At 40.3% G+C, this 18,586-nt stretch overlaps 1 protein-coding gene across 7 annotated transcripts in view; it reads left to right on the top strand.

Annotated features, from left to right (window-relative positions):
• Positions 1-18,586, top strand: part of TIAM2 (TIAM Rac1 associated GEF 2) — a 90,838-nt gene that overhangs the window by 51,191 nt on the left and 21,061 nt on the right. For 5 of the 7 annotated variants that reach the window (XM_040597446.1, XM_040597445.1, XM_040597449.1 and 2 more), the window contains one exon: positions 7,306-7,409. In XM_040597446.1, the coding sequence (XP_040453380.1) occupies positions 7,306-7,409 (104 nt within the window). Of the gene's footprint in view, positions 1-4,981; positions 5,001-5,021; positions 5,041-7,305; positions 7,410-18,586 lie in introns of those variants that run through there. The other 2 variants (XM_040597452.1, XM_040597451.1) reach the window with 2 other exon arrangements.

An 18,586-nucleotide genomic window follows, 5' to 3' on the forward strand; every position in this document is an offset into this window, starting at 1 on the left:
ACATTTATCATATTCCATTTTAAAATAGGAGAGACTGTTTGCATTCTTTGCTCCCAGGTAAGCCTCTCCAGAAATTCAATCCTGTGATGGTTGAAAGGCAGTCTTCTAATTGCCAGCATAGACATATTCCTGGCCAATGTTGTAAGAGATCAGTATCTGCTGGCCTTGACCATTGCTTAAGTAGCTGTAGCTCACAACTACATGTTAACCACATCTCCACACTTCCACAATTTTCTTCTTCCGTGTTTCCAACTAATGAGCCGCAGTTTAGAGAAGAAATTGTTCTTACTGGTCCCTGAAATTTTGTTCTGTGTGATTTCATTCTTGGACTATGACTTCATCTTCAAAGTCATCCTGCATCTCCTTTATGCATCTCCAGTCACACTCTTAATTAATGCTGTTTATTAACTTTGAATTATTGGAGTATTTAATCAGAATGCTTCCTATTGCACTTCCTTTGCTGAGATAAATAATGAAAATATTGAGTAAAATTGGTCCCCAAACCCACCTTGGACAAAATCTACCATTAGCCTCTCCGAGGTCTAGAAGTTATTTCAGACCAATCTATTGTTCTCTTACCTGCTAGTCAGTTCTGCCTTGTTTTAAGTCCTATCCTTTTCATTTTAGCTAATACTTTCCCTTGGGGTATTATAAAGATTTCTATTTTCTTTTTCTTTTTTTAAACTTTCTAGAAGGTTGGATTTATCCCATGTTCCGTGCCTTTAAAAACAACTTTTATCAAAGGCAGATGTCAGGTTAGTTTGACACCATCTGTTTACCCATACTGTATGTATATAATTTTCTATTTATCTCCACACTTTTAATTTTTCTTTACTTGAATTGATTGTGAAAGCCATAGGTGACTATGTAGGTCACAGATCTGTAGTTTCTGACATTAGATTTCCCCAACGTTCTCATTCCTTCTTTAGATAGAGCTATTGCTTGTTATTCACCAGCTGCATAACATCATCCTCTTTTCCCCATCATCAGCAGAACCATTTATTAAATTCCTTGCTCTTGAGTATCAGTTTCATATGCCAGGTTTTAAATGTTGAGAGCTAAAGAAAGTTTAATCCTTTTCTCAGTTGCATGAGTGTAACTCAGTTTGCACCCAGCTCAGACATGATTGTTTCCTAGTCATGTATTCCTGTCCTGCCTCACTCTTCCCTGTTGAGGACAGGCAGATTTCAGCCTGGGTCAGTCGCATCCTACGGGACTAGCTTTATGATGAACTTTAGAGTCGGAATCTATTTGCTGTGCTGAATGTTTGGTGATATGGTGAGTGGATCAGGAGGAGCTGGGGATACCAGGAAAGACTCACAGCTACTAGTTGTTAATCGCCCTTCCTTTTTCTGACTGACGTTGTATTATTTTTTATCAATTATTTTTTCTTTATTTATATAAAGCATCTTAGCTTAGCTGAGACAGACCCAGGTTCAGTTTCATTTCCTGAATCTGACAGAGCAGGTGACTTCATCCCTTTCTCCTACATCATGGATGAATATCCTGATGTCAGGCTACTTTTATTTGTTCTCTGGTGTCTCTTTCTCGGCGTTTTTGCAAAAATAAAATAGCATAATGTAAAAGAACATGGTTTCATCCTGATACAAAGAAAACCATCTTGTTGCAGAATGGAAAAGCAATTTTCCATATTGGTGTAGTTGCTGTATTTTTACTGAGGTCAGGACTGCCTGTGCCTGTCAGAAGGCATCTTTACTTGCAGAGGATAGTTATCAACTGCTGCACAGAACTGCTGCTCCTGCTAGATCTGAAAATAATGCCCTGCAGTGGTCTTAATCTGTCTCAGAGTGAGATACCGAGTACCTTTAATTTTGCTGTGTTGTCTTCTCATGTAGAGCTAGAAAGATTTTTTTGGTTTAATTTATTGTTGTCAGTAGAGTGGCAGGTGGAAACACACCCTTTTGCTGTAGTTTGAAAAAGGGGGTGGTTACACTACCTACATAATAGTGCTTGACATTTGATAACACTTGACATGCTTGTGATGATTATTTGGCTTTTTTTTTTCTTTTTTAAATTGGTGAGAAAAAGCTAAAACAGAACAAGTGCTAAAGTGTTATGAAAAAAAAAAAATTAGAAATGAAACAGGATCCTCAGTTCCTGCTTTTTCTTCATGGCAATTTTGCCTTTGCAGTGAGCGGCTAAAGTGGTAAGAGCAGCACTGACTAGAAAATAATCCAGGCTTTTTAATGAAAAAGTTAAAGAAAATAATTCAGGCTTTCTAATGAAACAGAAAAAAAAAAAAGTAATGTGACATTTGCATTTGTTGATGGCTTCTTTATGGTAAATGAATTGCCGGATGGTCGATGTTGACATTTCCCAGTTGATTTCCTTTGGTTTCTTGGCTGGGATTCTAGCACGGATTATTATTGTCTCACACATCTGTTAGAGGATGTGTTTCCATTGTACCTCACCGCTCACAGACATGTGAATAACTTCCATATTGACCACTTGTATCTGTATCAGCACAGCAACGTGGGAAGAGGCATTCCTGTAGGTGTACAGAGCTCTTGGATGTGCTGTATGTGTTTGTTTTTCTCACTGACTGACCCATCTGCATGCTTTGTGCCTACTTTTAATTGAATGATGAGTAGTGAGGAGCCTGACTTAGGAAGTATGTTTTCTTCCAGTTTTTCGTGGTTACATTACAATTTCCTTTGAATGATTGTGAGTCACGTATCTGTCTGCCAGCAAGACACAACACTGCAGGAGTAATGGCATTCTTCTTTGGTGATGCTGTTGGTAGCTGAAGGTGCTGAGCACGTTCTTAATACTTGGTTGTTCATTGCTAGAAACCAAACAGAACGTTTGGTATGCATTTCACGTGCCGTAGTTAAGCTTTTCACATAATGGCATTTTCCCCTTGTGCTTTTCTGAGAATTGCAGCATTCATCTGAGTTGCTACTCTTGTTTGCAACTAGCTGACTATTGGGTTTACCTGGCAAGGTTTTGGTAGCAGCAGGGCTACGAAGGTGGCTCCTGTGAGAACCTGCTAGAAGCTTCCCCTGGCTAGAATTCAATGCCAGCCAGCTCCATAACAGACCCACTGCTGGCCAAAGCCAAGCCCATCAGAGATGGTGGTAGCGCTTCTGGGATAACACATTTAAGAAGGGGGGAAAACCCATGCACAATTTCAGTGGGAAAGGAGTGAGAATATGTGAGAGCAACCACTCTGCAGACACCCAGGCCAGTGCAGAAGGAGGATGAGGAGGTGCTCCAGGCACCGGAGCAGAGATTCCCAGGCAGCCCATGGTGAAGACCATGGTGAGGCAGGCTGTGCCCCCGCAACTCCACAGTCAGCGGTGGAGCAGATACCCAGCTGCAGATACCATGCCAGAGCAGGTGGATGCCCAAAAGAGGCTGTGACACTGTGGGATGCCCGTGCTGGAGCAGGTTTGCTGGTAGGAGTTGTGACCCTGTGGGGGACCCCTGGTGAACCAGTCTGTTCCTGAAGGACAGCACCCCATGGGAGGGGCCCAGGCTGGAGCAATTAATGAAGAACTGCAGCCTGTGGGAAGGACTCATGTTGGAGAAGTTCACGGAAGACTCCCCTGTGGGAGGGACCCCACGCTGGAAAAGGGGAAGAGTATGAGGAGCCCTCCTGCTGAGGAGGAAGGAGCAACAGTAACATGTGATGAACTGAGCAGAGCCCCCATTCCCTGTACCACTGTGCCACCAGGGGGAGGAGGCAGAGAAAATTGGGAGTGAAGTTGAGCCCAAAAATAAAAGAGGGGTGGGGAGATGGTGTTTTTAAGTTTTGGTTTTCTTTCTCATTATCCTACTCTGATTTGGTTGGTAATAAAACTAATTTATCCAATTCAAGTCTGTTTTGGCCATGAGAGTAATTGTTGAATGATCTCTCAGTGTCTTTACAAATGATTTAAACCAAGTTTTGTTTAACCCAATATTATCGGTCCCTTTTTAATTCCAGACAGGTTTAGCACTAGTGCATCAATAGACTAAATCAAATGTACTACTGTAACAGAGCTGCACAGGCAGACTTAGTCAGGGTATACTCACCGTTACCTTGCTGGAAAGCCTCTCGAGCAATGTTTCCAGCAAAGCAAACTAGTCTGTAATGTAATTGTAGTAAGGTAAGCAACATTAGAGGAAGTTTTTTAAAAATAATAATATTAAAAAAAAATAAAAATTGCCAGGAAGTGCTGGCTTGACCTCACATTGGATGATTTTTAGGAATGTACATCTCCTTGCATACTTTTCTGTGCTTGTTCCCAGCAAAGATCCAGAATGTTATATACTGGAACGATTCCGTACTCACACAGCTGTAACATTTCTCTTAATTTTGTGCATACTCTCTACAGTTTCATTGCTAGTTTTGCCTGAAAGGATAGTGTTTACCCAACCTGTAAGATAGCAGTTTTACGGTACTACTTTTGAATGTCTTTGTTAATATGAATCCCACTGTAGAGCTAAATCCAAATTTGAATGTTTAAAGACAATACATTTTGCATGGTTTGGCTTGTTACTGCCCTTCCATTTAGTACTAGAAGCAGAGAGAATTTCAGTATTAAACTTGATGCTGTGTTTATGTCTTTAGGCTTTGTATTTGAAATTACCCATTATCTAAGGTAAAACTCTTTTCTGTGATTTATTTTTTTTTTTTAATTATTATTTGGGAATAGTGTGATGGTTTGTAGGAGTAAATCAAAGGAAGTCTGCTTCCACAGTAAAAGAAGGAAAGGGAGACAGGATATGGATGCTAAACTGATCAACAAGCCATACATCCTCGCTTCCTTCCCTCTCCCTGTTAGTTTGGCGTACAACATGCAGTAGGATGTCCTTTTTCAATCTGAATCCTTTCCGTGTAACTTTTTTTAGTTTTTACTATTTAAAATAGGATTTACTGTTGCTTACCCTAACTGCCATCAGCAACACATTCTGCCAATAGCAAATGCTATAAAAACGGGCAAGACTATAGACCTGCCTCTGACAGTCCTGTAGACTACAAAGGAAGAACAAAGGTGAGGGTGAAGGGAGGAAGAGATAGATCATCTGGACAAGGTGATATAATATTCTTTTTGCCTGCTTTGGGGGGTGTTATCCTGATTTTTCCTGTTCATGTTGTCTACTGATCGGTTTACCTTATTTTCCTCTTCCTACGTTTATGCTTTCTCTTCATTGCTTGCATACGTTAGTTTTACTTCCTGTTTGTAAAGGAAAAAACTGTTTAATGGTCACTTTGTAAAGTCAAGGAAAGGACATAGGTTTTTTTCTTATTAGAGAGCTACCTGAGATCAAAGTCTCGATCCTTTATGCCACTGCAACATCTGTCTCGGGTGCATGTTGTTTGGAGGTATGGGGGAGAAGTGCATTAAACCCCTGAAGGCAAGTGAAAAAAGCACAGCTGGGAAACAATGGGAAATAATATCCTTGGCATTGTCTCACCCCCAATAAAATGTTATTTAAAATTAAATTCAAGTTTTAGGGGTTAGCCTACCTTATGTATACTCAGAAGTTGACAGTGGTGGAAGTCATTCGTGAGTACCCATATAAAGAAGATAGACTCAAAATTACATTAAAAGTCCAGAGGGCAGGAGAAAACTATTCAGGCTTGGTGGAGGAAGAGGGGTAAAAGCATAATAAAATAAATAGACAAGGCAGACTCCTTGTTAAGTTCTTAAAGATGGGTGGCTGTTTGGTGGAGTTGTGTAAAATACATTTTTTCTGCAAAGGTGGTAACTCTTGGAATATTGCATGTTACATAGGCTCTGAGATATCAGAAGCCACACCTGAATCCATGAGGAAAAGGTAAAAAAGCCTGAGGGGAGAAAAGCGATGGGACCTTGGTTGTGCAAGGATAGGGAAATGACGTAGTCAAGTCTTTGGCATCTGGGTGGAAATTGTCAGCCTTAATGCTAAGCTTGGCATAGGCACCTTAATGACATAGAGAAGAATAAAGTATCAAGATGACGTGGAGCACAGTTATTGGCATCTTTCTCTCTGGCTTTCCTGTGGAGTCTGTTTGCCGCGTTTTGTCTTCCCAGGAAGGCTTCTTATGGGCTATAAGGCGTTCTTTTGGGCCTAAAATTCCCATTTCCCCCCCCCCCCCCACTTCAGTCCGTGTTTGTCAGTTCTTGCTGACAGCCGCTGGTCCTGCTCTGCAGGGACAGAACAACAGCAACACCTGGGCGCAGAGATACTGTTGTCCTTCACAATTTCATTATTGTTAGCTCTCACGATTTTACTGCAAGATGAGTGATATTTCTTTTAATTGCCACCTCAGTTTCTGGAGTCAGTGATTAAATGAGAATCTCACCTCTCACTTAAAAATAAATCTCCAGCACTTGTAGGTGTTGAGAAAGAGTTTGAAAATGTGGTAATGTGGTGTAAATTATGTCCTAGAGGCTTAAAGGCTGGGAAACAAAGCAGCAAATTAAAAAAACCCTTCGTTTTATTACTATTTTATCATCTGAGGTTGCTAAAAATCCTCATTATTTTTTGGTGGCTGCTTTATGATTTTCAGCGACTCGGATTAACAGTACTGTAGATCAATAATCACTTCTTCACTACCAAGAGTTGTAATTAGAATTTCCATGTAAACAGCGGATTTTAAGCAGCCAATTGAGGAAATGTAAAGAGAAGAAACATAATTTTTATATGAATGTTCAGCATTGCTGGGTAGATCTTGAGTTTACACATAAATGTTATTGAAAGCTGTAGTCTGTCAGTAAGTAGAGCAGGGCAGTGTCTCTTCTGGTTTTGGATTGTACCAGCTACTATATACGCGGGCTCCAAACTTAGTAAAATTGTTAAACTATTAGTAACAAGAAGGGATTTTGTCCATGTTATGAACTGTGGTGTTTGTTCCAAGGCAAAATACACTTTTCTTCTTGAGTCTTTAAGGGATTCAGGACTAAGTTGTGTTGAACAATAGCGTGCTCATCCATTGAGAACTACTTGAGTGCATTTAATTATCCTCACTGGTTGTCTCAGCACAGAGTGTGCTGATTATAGATAATGCTACCTTTGAAAGCAGGCTGTTAGCAAAAGCGTTGGGTTTATTTTGGTAGATCAAATATGCACATTGCTTCAGATGGTCTTAGATGTCCAGCTGCTGTTTTGAAACAGAGCTTCCAGGCACGGTTGCTCCTTGCTTTGACCCCTTGTGTTATTTTCTAGCAGGTGGAAAGGATCACAGATTTTGTACTCCTTCCCTTCCCCTATAGTAATTCTACTAGGCACTGAAATTATTTGCAGATAAAAGCAAATACTTTTCCTGTTCCTGTCCTATAACCCTCTAATTTATTTGCTTTCTTTTGAATGCAGATTTTAGTAATGTGCCTGATGTCACATCCAGCCTGAAAAGGAGCAGTACTGATGGCACGCTGGACCAAGTGCCACACAGGGAGAAGACTGATCCACCTTTCAGGGTAAGAACATGCTTGACATAACAATCCTTATGAACAAACAGTGTTGTAGTGTTAACGCTTTGTGGGAAAGAGTTTAATGTATGGCACTAATTTGGAAAAATTGTTATGCATATTAGCTGTACTTAGTGTTTTATTTTCTTGAGGTCACCCTGACAGGCCAGCATCTATGGCACAGCTGCTGCATCTCCAAAAGCAGCATGATGGAGGCAAATGGCAAATGGGCAGAGACTTGTCACATTCATCTTTCTGTGATGCTTGAACCCAGTTCTGCAGAGAACAGTAAAGCTGCTTCAGCTTTCTAACTGGTTCAGTTTGGTTCATGTTTTCTTTTTGCTGATACTTCTAGCACTTGTTGTTAAGATTACAGTGACCATAGCAACATTGAGTTAACATCAATTGTTTTAGACTGGACTACAGACTTCAAGAGGTGCTGTTACTGTTTGACTTCAGATGGAGTAATGGATGCTCAGATCTTTTCTCAGTTAGGACTTTGGAGGCTGAGGCAGGGAGCCTCAGGATTAGTGTCCACCTTTGAATGCATTGGTCTTTGAAGAACAATTTTTCATCCTTTTTGTTCCAAGTCAGTCAAATTGCAACCTTTGTCCAACTGAAGTGCATATTGGTTTGAAGCCCCTATCTGCTAGCATGGGTATGTTTTCATGTTGGTGGCTGTGATTTTACTAGGCGTTGCCATTCTGACAACAGAAATTATTTTTGTTATTTCTGTTGATGTCGGTTGTATCTCCAAGCAAATTTGTGATAACACTTGCATTACACTCTTGCATGACAGAAACAAAGTTAGAATTTTTATGGTTCTGGCACATATTAGAGCCTTGTACTAGATTGTATGAAAAATGGGTAGAGATAAGGCAGAACATAAAAACTCAGAAGACCAGGACGGGAAGATATATTGTGCCTCTAGCCATACCCACCAAGAGGAGATGATCCTCCCTTACTTTTGGAATTATTTTGTAATCTACTTCCATCTGATGTAGGTGACTTCATGTAGTTTCCCTAGAGAGTGAGGAGAAGCCCAGTGATTGTGGGTCTTCAGCCTATCTCCTTCTGCACAGGGGATTCCCACAGAGATAATCTATACCCTGTGTAACATGGTGCTTACACTCCTGAAAAGTCTTTGCAACCAGACAAGAATAAACTGGATTTTTCTCCCCTCTAGGACACATTGTTCCTTTGGAAGGGGTGATGTGGATTTCCCTACTGTCCTGTTTTAGGGCTTCTGCAGTGTTTTCAGGGGCAGAGATCTTTGTGAGAGCACAGCGGAGGTGACTCCAAGGCTTAGGATGCCTCAGTGGCTGGCTGCACCAGCAGGGTGGTGCTTGGCCAGGTTCCCCCGGGCACCTCGGGGTGCCCTGCACACCTGGGGTACGTGCTGTCCCCAGTGCACTGTGAGGACAGGCACAAATGAGCTCCCATCCTGCTGGAGGGGACCAGATTCTGGGGCGTCGGCTTTGCTTTAGCAGAAAAGCAAAGCCAATCCTGGTTGTCTGTGTCAAATACACCAGATGACAGAAAATTAGGGAGAGTTCAGGAGGATTTAAATACACAGAAAACATGCTAGTTGTTACTCTGAACACACTAAATTTGCTCCAATGATCTAAATTATGTGCTGCAATTAAAGCTTAGAAAAGAGGGGAAAACAGACAGGTCTGCTCCCTGCCCTCTCTCCAGCTTCAAATCTGCCATGTCTAGCAGTACTAATGGCTTGTGCACAGGCTGCTGAAGTAATTGCCCGTGCCATATTGCAGTTCACTTCTTGGGTTGCCATGTGGGTCTGCTAGTGTCATTTTAAAAATTATCTGAAACTGTCCTAGTTTTTTAGGTACAAGAGGGGAAAATGGCTTGGCAATCAGAGGCAGTCTGACTTGAACTGCAGCTGTAAATGAGTCTGTGACAGCTCTACAATTTCTGCAAATGGTTTGTAATTGATTGCTGTCTTTCTCTTGGAGGGTGCCTATTACTGTCAGAATTTTTTGTCTGACCCATTTGATTTCTCCAACAGATGTAGAATTAAAATAAAAAAAACACCTCAGAGTGAATTTAGGTACTGTATATTGTATGTGCTTTCATAGTTGGGTATAAAAGGAATTAAAATTACTTCTGTTTTTATAGCTGTGATTTGGGACTGCTTGCCAGATGAACAATAGCTATTACTAATAACAATTAGTCTGAGGAAATTGTGCAGCTTCAAAAAGCATAGCATCTGGATTTGGGGTTGTTTTTTCTTCCCCTTTGCCTTGTGTTTCCTGCATGTGCTAACTTGACCCACGCCCGTGGGAGAACAGTAGCACAGACACCTCAGCATTAGGCAACGTCACAGAAGTATGGGGGAGAGGAGATCTGTAAGCACAGCTCTGTGGAGGAGAAGTTGGCGGCGCTAAGATGTTCTGAGCACAGCCTGGAACAACAGGCAGTTTGGGATTATTTCAGGGGAGAGACAGCTAGAGATGCTCACTTCCCAGTTGACAGCAACTGTAGATGTAATTACTTGGCTCTGAGGGAGCAGACTCCTTTGAAGTTTGGTTGATTTTTGTCCCGTAACATGTAAGTAATTAAAAAACAGTCTTAAAGCTTTGGATTTAATGGTTGCATGTCTGATTTCTAGATTTTGTGTTTCTCATTTGGAGCAATTTTGATTTTTTTTTTTTCACTATTATTTTCTTCAGCTCGTACCAAGCTAAGGTTAAGCATCACCTTCACTGAAAGTACAGTGAGGCATCTCAGAAGTGCCTTGTAATCTCAAAGGAATAAGTCTTTTGTTGCGTGTGTACTGCATTCAAACATGCGTTCATTCATTCATTTTTTGTAGTCTGAGAAGTGAATGAATTTAGAATAGTTGTATATTAGTCTTCCACCTGAGAGCTAACAAATGAAGTAGAAAGGCAATGGAGGATTGTTTCATTCCAGGAATGGAAGCTGTTCCTTAAGATAAAAATATTATTAAAAACACATGGACATCAAGAACCATCCATTCCAGATGCTCATAAGTTTTGTCAGCTCTGTATTCTTTGGGGTGCCCCATTTATACCTTTATTATCTTGAACTTTTATTTTCTATTTTATTTAACAAGGATAGATGTTATACTTCTAACACATTCTGCTGCAGTACGTTTTCAAACTGTGTTAAAATACTGTTTATGTGGCAGTGGCATATCGTCCTTGCAATTGTTGGTTCTGGAGTTTGTAGGCGTACTGTTGACAGAAGAATAGAAGACCTCAGAAAATCTGGGAATTGAGTATGCCTGTCAGTGCAATTAGGTTTAGTTGTGTTTAATCATTTTGAGAATTAATTGTCTGTGCTTCTGGTGCTCAGTTAAATCCTGGTATGTTCATAGTTGCCAAGAATCAAGTTCTTCCTATATCAAAGTAGCACTTGGCTGAATAAATAAAAAATACAACTTTTCCTTTAGCGACTCATGATTTCTAAGTGCAAACTGTATTGGTTAGAAATGTTTTCTCTAGCCCATGTTTTCTTTTAAGGTGAAGTTTAGTAGTCTGTTACTAACTTGCTTATCTTTACTTTGTATTTTCAATATAATAAAAATACACTTCTATGAAAGCCGAACATAGCTAAAGGGTGAAATTTCACCATATAAGTAGCTACTATTCTAAGGTCTCTTTTAAGACTACTGTGATATACTTTTGGTTGCTCTGGATCTTTTAAGGATCATCGGAGATAAGTTTTTCTGAAATCATGCTAAATTTTAACAGACAGTAAGAAGGAACTTCTTATACATGCATGTGTCAGAGGGGGAAGATGTATTTTCACTTTAAATATTTTACAGATCATAAAAAAACACCTTAAACTGTGCAAATATTTCATATAACTTTGTTATATTCTCAGCTGTATCTTAGTGTTCTTTAAGAAACTTAAACCCAGTAAAAATAGCTAGTATGATGCTTTGCAATAATGGTAAAAATAGCCAATGAGTGCAGAATAGTTTTATGCTGGCATCTTCAAAAATTAACATTGCAGATGCAGAAACGGAAACTACTGTGATGAGAAGCTTTGAATGTTAACAAGAATTTGCTTTCTAAAGAATGGCCAGCTGGTTTGATTTTGTAGTGATTTTGAAATGGTGCTATATTTCTTTCAAACAATGAAGTAAAATTGATTATGGGAATAAGTTCGGTATAGAGACAGAAATTGCCTTTGCTTTGCCGTTGACGCTTAAAATAGTCTATCTACTCTCAAAACGGGTTATTGATCATACGTCAGTATGTGCATATGAGGACAAGTCTATCCCCATCACCTCTTAATAAAAAATAAAAAAGAAATACTACACATTGCAGAGGGAGAAAACTAACTTTTTTTTTTCCTTGGGAATACCATTCTTAATGCAATAAACAGAAATTATGGTTAAAAATCCCTGAACACCTTTCCCTAACATTGGCTGCTTTAGATTAGCCCAACTCATTCCTCCTACGCTCCTGTTTGACAACCATGTTCACTTTCCTCCACCTGGTGAGGAAATGAAGAACTCGTGACAAGTCTGGTCAGCAGAGTGCTTGGCACCTTTGGCAAACACAAATCTGCATCTCCTGCAGGATGGAGCATATCCATCAGATGCTTTCAGCTTTTTATATAGATGAGGTACAGGTCGATATAATGGCCCTACTTGAAATGTTCATATTTTTATATATAGGGGAAAAAAGAAAGCAGGAAAAATATGTACTTGTGCATTTCAGAAGACTGCTTTTGGATGCTCAAGTTTCCTATGTAAAATCAAATCATCCTTCCAGTGCTTTTGAAGCTTGTGTATTTTTTTTATCATGATGTCTGTTGTGGACAGTCATCCATTTGAGAGAGGAGCTTTTGCAAGTGCAGTGAGAAGTAGATGTTTCCATGAACTCTGCATGTCTGGGACCATGGTGAGAAATACGGGTTTTGGTTGCCTGCATACAGTCCCGCTTCTCATGCTCAAGGAGTCAATGTGCAAATGTGCCTAACTTGGATAACTGTTGAGGTTTTTAGTCTGACCCTTCCAATCTGAAGTGTGTGTGTGCTATTGAGCAGCTGGTTCATACGTCAGATGGTGCCCAAGAGGTGTGAATGCAGAGACTGAGACTGGGTCAGAAAGCAAACCCATCTTCCCACTTCTGCATCATCCAACTACCACAACCAGCTTCCCAAAACAATGCTTTCAACAGATGCAAAATACATGTGTCGTGATTTTAAAAGGGAAATCTTTGTGTTACGTATTAGCTGATTCCACACGGCTGTTTCTGTAATGAAAATCAGCAAGCGTTGTTGAAGGGTTTGCTGCATTTGTGGTTTTGGCCCCTTGTATATACAGCATAGCCTTGTACTGGAGGGATGGTTTTCCTAAGTTGAAGAAATTAGTATTTTGTTTTCAAACTGTCTAAACCTGATTTTGGAGCACCTTCATTAGCAGTAGCACTAAAGCCATCAACTTTCAATGCAGATAGAGTAATTTAAGGGTAAAAATTCTGAGGTATAATATATATTCAAGTCTAGGTTCAAACCTGAGTGAAAGAATGCGTATTCCGTCGCTAGTCTGTCTGGAAGATCAATTGTTAAAGAAAAAAAGTGTGGTTTGACTTTAGGGAGAGGGAGGGGGCAACTGCGACAGTTGCCAAGGAATAGTGGAGGTGAAAGCAGTTAGTAATCATTACTCATATAGTCTGATCCCAGCAGAAAATTAATACAATTGTTCAATGTTTATGGATGATTTGGATGAAATATTTGATCTTCCGGAAGAACGCAAGTGGGTGGTAGAAATAGTGTTTTCCTGTGATTTGTTGCCTAGAAAACATTGTACAGGCATGTGATCTGTGGCATATGTACTGTGGGATAGTTCAGAGCACCGTTATTCAAAACACAGCCAACAGCCTTCTATTCCTATATAATGTAGTCCTGTATATTCAGTTGTGGCGATTCATTTATTTATGTAGATCTGATGATGACACTCATTCACTCTCAGAGATGAGGTAGGGATTATCAGTCTGAATGTGTGTATATAAGCAGTGGATGGATTGTATTTTAGCAGGTGAACGTCAAGAAATGTTTATTCTTCCCCACCAAAGTTAAATAGTTTCCTAGTACAACTTTTCAGTGAGAAAGTTAAATATTTACCAAAATATACTGAATGAGAAGGAAGATTTGCAATGTTACAGTCCTTAAAACATAAAGACTGACAAGTACAAATCGTGTTTTGGTTACATTTGGGATGGTGTGGCAGTGTATGTATGTATGTTAACATATGTCTGGTAGGTTTCAGAGCTGTATTTCTCTCTGCTAGTCAGTTTGTGACCCCCACACCCAAAACATCTCCAAAGAAAGATGAACATTGAAATAAAAATGTGGGAAATCTTAAAAAAAAAAAAAAAAAAAGTGTGTAGCTTTGTTAAGCAAAGACTGTAAAAAAAAAAAAAAAATCAAAAATCTTAGAAGGCAAATGTTATTACTAATCAAGTAAACACCAATTGTTGAGCTACCTTGAAAGAAAGGCAAGCAGAAATGACCAGAAACTCAACAGAGGTCCCTCTGGGTAAGTAAAATAAGAGAAAGAAAAACTACTGGTATGCCCATATGGCCCCAAACCTACTTTTTGCACAGAGGCAATTCTAGTTGAATGATGTTCATGGTGATAGCTTCTCATTAGCTCTATTTTGCATTGCCCCGGCAGTTCCCACTTGCACAGCATGTCATTAATTGCAGGAGAGCTGCCTGCCTGAAGGTTTGCTCAGCATACATAGGACATTAAGGATCTTTTCTTTATTTTAATCATGAGAACTTCTCTTTAGCAGTTGATGAGATCCAAAAGCTCGGGGAGTAGTCTGCAATTAACATCTTTTTTTTTTTCCTGTTCTTTGTGGGAAGGGGATTAACAATGTAGTACTCTCAAAATCATGTATACTCCTCCACAATCCAAGTGTCCTTTCCTGCCAGATGCGAGATGCATTTAGGGAGTCTAAGAGCTAACATGGGAAAATAGCATGTTCCTCAGCAGTGGTTTTCCTTGATTCAGTTGTGCCTGGAGGAGACAGTTCTTCATTGAAAGCATAACAGAAGCCTGTGGGGAGCTCTGCTAATTACTGTGCTTCCCTTGCAGACAGCCCAGCCTGTGGTGAGCCCAGCCAGAGTCACTGGCTCCAGCAGCGTGGAGCCACGGCCAGACCCCTGCTGTCACTGTGTGCCTTCTGAGAAGGGTAGCAGTGATACCAGTGAAACTGTAGTCTGTTAGAAGTCTGTAACAGCCTTGCTGTTTACTTATTTTATTTGCTCCCTTGGAGAAGTCACGAAACCCGATGGACTATAGGTTACAGAAGGTTTTTGCTGCTGACCCCAGTCCTGGATTTCACTTTGTGGCATTGATCCTGCAGTTCTTTAAATGCAGCAGAGCCACCCTATGGATGGCCCAAAATTCAATATAATAGTTGCCTGTCTTGGCTCACATAGTGAGGAGCCTTGAAACCATAAAGCTTAAAGCGTGAAAGGTGCTGTATCTACAGTGGACCTGGTCAAGCTGTAGGTGGAGATCTGTGTGCATAGTTACTAGTTGGGAAGCACAAGCATGGCAAGGAAGACAACCAAAGAGAGACTGTGCAGTTCTTGCATGCAGAGGTGTGAGCTTGTGTTGCTCTGTTTTGTGCTATTACATTGAGTTGCTGGGGTTCTGGGGGTATTTGTTGTCTTTCCTCTGACTGAAGGAGATTTCCTTTCAGAAGTACTGTGATGGTTGTCAGTGTACAATGTTTGGATGTCCTGGTTTTGACTGGGAGAAGAAATTGTGTTGTATTGATGCTTGCAAATGAAAGCAGCCAGTGGGAGATGTGGCTTTTCTTTGTAGTCTTCTGGGAAAAATCCATGAGGCTTAACCTGCAGGTGAAAAGAGAAGCATATGACAGCAGTCCTGGGTCACCGCAACAGGAGTGTCTCTGGAGACGCTGATGACGTGACCGATGAAGGGCAGGAAGCTGCCTGGGAGTCACCACCCTGAGCCTCCAAAGGCAACCCCAGCCACTCGCAGTGCAGGATATGATGGCAGCATTTCACTTTGCAATGAAAGGCAGCGATATCTAATCACACTTCTGACAGACCCAGGGAACTGGGTAACTCTCTCTGCCAGCTGTAGATTATTTGGTGAGTGTTTTTTAAGACTGAGATACTGTTCAGTTACAGTGTTAATAATAACACGCATATTTTTTTCTTGCAATGCAGAAGCATTTGAACACAATGTTAGCATGTGCTAACCTATGTGATGTGCCCAGCAGTTACCTATAGGACACAAAGTCACTTTATAGTTGCACAAAGTTGCAATACAGGATTTCAGGCAAATACTGCACCCTGGGTACCATCATATACTTCAATGAGGCTTTGGTTCCTATTTTGTACTGTCAGGAACATGTAAGGCCAAAGGTAGACCTGAAATGCCAAAACTGAAAGAAATCTGCTACTTGCAGCAGATTCTGGAAAGTCAAAGATAACAAAAAGATACCTGAAAGGGCAGAAGAGGGAGGAGAATTAAAAAAAGGGGTCAGTTGAGTCAAATGCACAGGGAAGTTCCACCAGATTTTCATGTTTTGTTACCTGTGGTCTATAGCACTGTGTGCCTCTGTCTTTACTTGTTAACATGCTGTGGGCAGACAAAGACCTTCACCCACATGGTGATTACTTCCTTCTGAGACACCAGAATCCTTCTGTAGTGCCTAAACAAAACCCCACCAAAACCAGGGGAGAGGCTGATATGGAGTTCAGGGGGTCTGTGTTTGTCTTTACATGGGGATTATTGCATTTTTAACATTTAGAATGCAATTTGTCTGCTACTAACAAGAAGAGATCAGGGTTGCCCTCTCTGCCTCCAAACTAGCACACTGCAAAAATAGTTAAAGGTGAAAAAACAGTGAAAGGTGAACGCAACTGCAAAGGTAATGTCTCAGTGGTTGCCATAGTTTCTAATTCAGCACTTGAAAAAACTTTTTGCATTCAGCACAGAACACTTTGTGTGAGAATGTTACAAACAATATTTAAGATGCTTGAAATTAAAAAAGAATGAATTTTAAACATTTGGAATTTTAACTTTTTTTTTAGCATTGGAATTAAAGCTAATGTCTTCACTGTGGTCAGTTATGCTTTGAAAATGCATTTTGAAGGCATTTGAAAAGCATGTTATTGTTATAAGCATGATAGAAAAATATTCAGAAAAATCGTCCACCCACATTTATATAAAGCAAAAACTGGAGTCTCTTTAGATCACTGGAGAGATCTGGAGACTAGCTGAATTAAGCCTGAATTATAATGCTTGGAGACGACTTTTGCCAGAGCTCCTGTTAGTCCAGGGCATGTATGTATATATTGTATATTTGTATATGTGTGTGTGTGTGTGTATACATACATACAGATACACATACGCACTTAGATCTGGAAAATACGTGTTGTATATAACAATCATGTTTGTGCTTCACTGGTGGTCCAGACTGATGTTACAAAGCAGGAGCCCGCAAGTGCTCAGAATTGTCCCAGGGGCAAGCCGCTGTTTCCTTTCATTCAAAATATATACAGACAGAGCAAAATTAGCCTTTTACCTTCATGCATTAAGGGCAAAAGCAGGATGGGAAACGAACTCAGTGCAGATAAGCGCACCTAGATATATTGGGACAATAGAGGGAAGCCTGTATTACGAAGGATGTTACTGTTATGGTAACTATCAAGCTTAGTGCCACTGAAATGGAAAGATGAAAACCAGATGTCTGCAAAGGGAATGTGTGTTACTTAAAGCACACAGGAACAAACAACAAGGCTGTGTCATTTTTTTCAGTCATCTTAAAAATATTTCAAGGTGATTGATTATTTTGCCTGTAAATTTTACATAGGAGGCATTCTTGAAAAGAATTTGAGTATTTGTTGTGTGCTTCTAGAGCAGAAGAAAAGCCGAAGAGAATGCTTTCATTCGTGTGATTTATTTTAGCTTGTGCTTTTCACTTTTTTGATTTATCCAAGTCCCTCAATAGAAGTTGGAAGGATTATTAAAATATGGTTTGTTTTTTTTCTATGTATACACATTTTTAAAAAAAGTTGTTAATTGGTGACATCTTTTAGCTGGCATATGGCTAGCTAATAACACAGGCTTAATTAGCAAATCTGGGAAAGAATAACTTCCTAAGATGGAATTTAAAAGGCCTGTCATTGTTTTTTATCAAGATTGACGATATTGCTTGGACATGAAATTTAGCAACCTTTTTTTCCCCGGTCCCAGTGGATGCACTGTGTCTTAACACATATCTATTACAAAAGCAGAGCTTGAAATTGCCACGACTCATGCTGATAGAAAACAAAAAACCAGCACCTTTCCAGAAAGTATAGTTATACTCTTAATAAATGTGGATCTGGTGACCTGACGTGTTATTTTTAAAATGGCATCCGTAGTACTGTAAATCATTAATTTCCACAGGCTAGTGATTTATTCTTTTTTCTTCTCATCAGACTTGTTCTGTGGATCCCTAGGGTCTGTGGACTGCTGAAGAGGCAACCACTAATGGTGGATAAGAAAAGTAGCCTTGTACATGCTGCGCAGTAGTCCATACAACTGGATTTTTAAACCAGACTGCCAGGCTGTGCGTCCATTGAAAGATGAAACACTAGGGAGCAGGCAAAACTTCTCTCACTCCTTCAAGACCATTTCCTCAGTTTTCTGTTATATAGCCTTCTCACCCAGTGAATCCAGCATCTGCGTCCAAAAGAAAGAAAGGGCATAGTCCATCAGCTAAACAAGGGGTTCCTGCTGCTGTGATGCTTTCTGCCAGCCTTATCAGCAGCATGTTGTTTCAGGGCTCCAGCATCATTGTTCCTCTGATAGGCAGCCGCTCGGCAACTGAGCTGTATGGTTTGCAAATGCTGAGCTGTCAAGTTGCACTAATGATTTGGAAAGAGATGGATGTAAGTTTAATTGCAGCAATTAAAGGAGAAGGCTGCATTATTCCCTTGCTTGTATGAAGGTGAATACCCTTGAAACATCTGAAGCAGCACACTCATAACCAAGGACGTAGATACCCAGGCTTGGTGTGTCGTTTGGGTTCAAGAAAAGAGTTTGCTAGAGAGCAAGAGATGATGGCAAGGACAGCGCTGAGCAAAACCTCGTGGCTCAACTTCTTTGCACTCTAATAGTGATGTGGTAGAGGGAACATGGGAGTTACTCT

Source organism: Falco naumanni, chromosome 6 (genome assembly GCF_017639655.2).
Source record: "Falco naumanni isolate bFalNau1 chromosome 6, bFalNau1.pat, whole genome shotgun sequence".
NCBI classification, from domain to species: Eukaryota; Metazoa; Chordata; class Aves; order Falconiformes; family Falconidae; genus Falco; species Falco naumanni.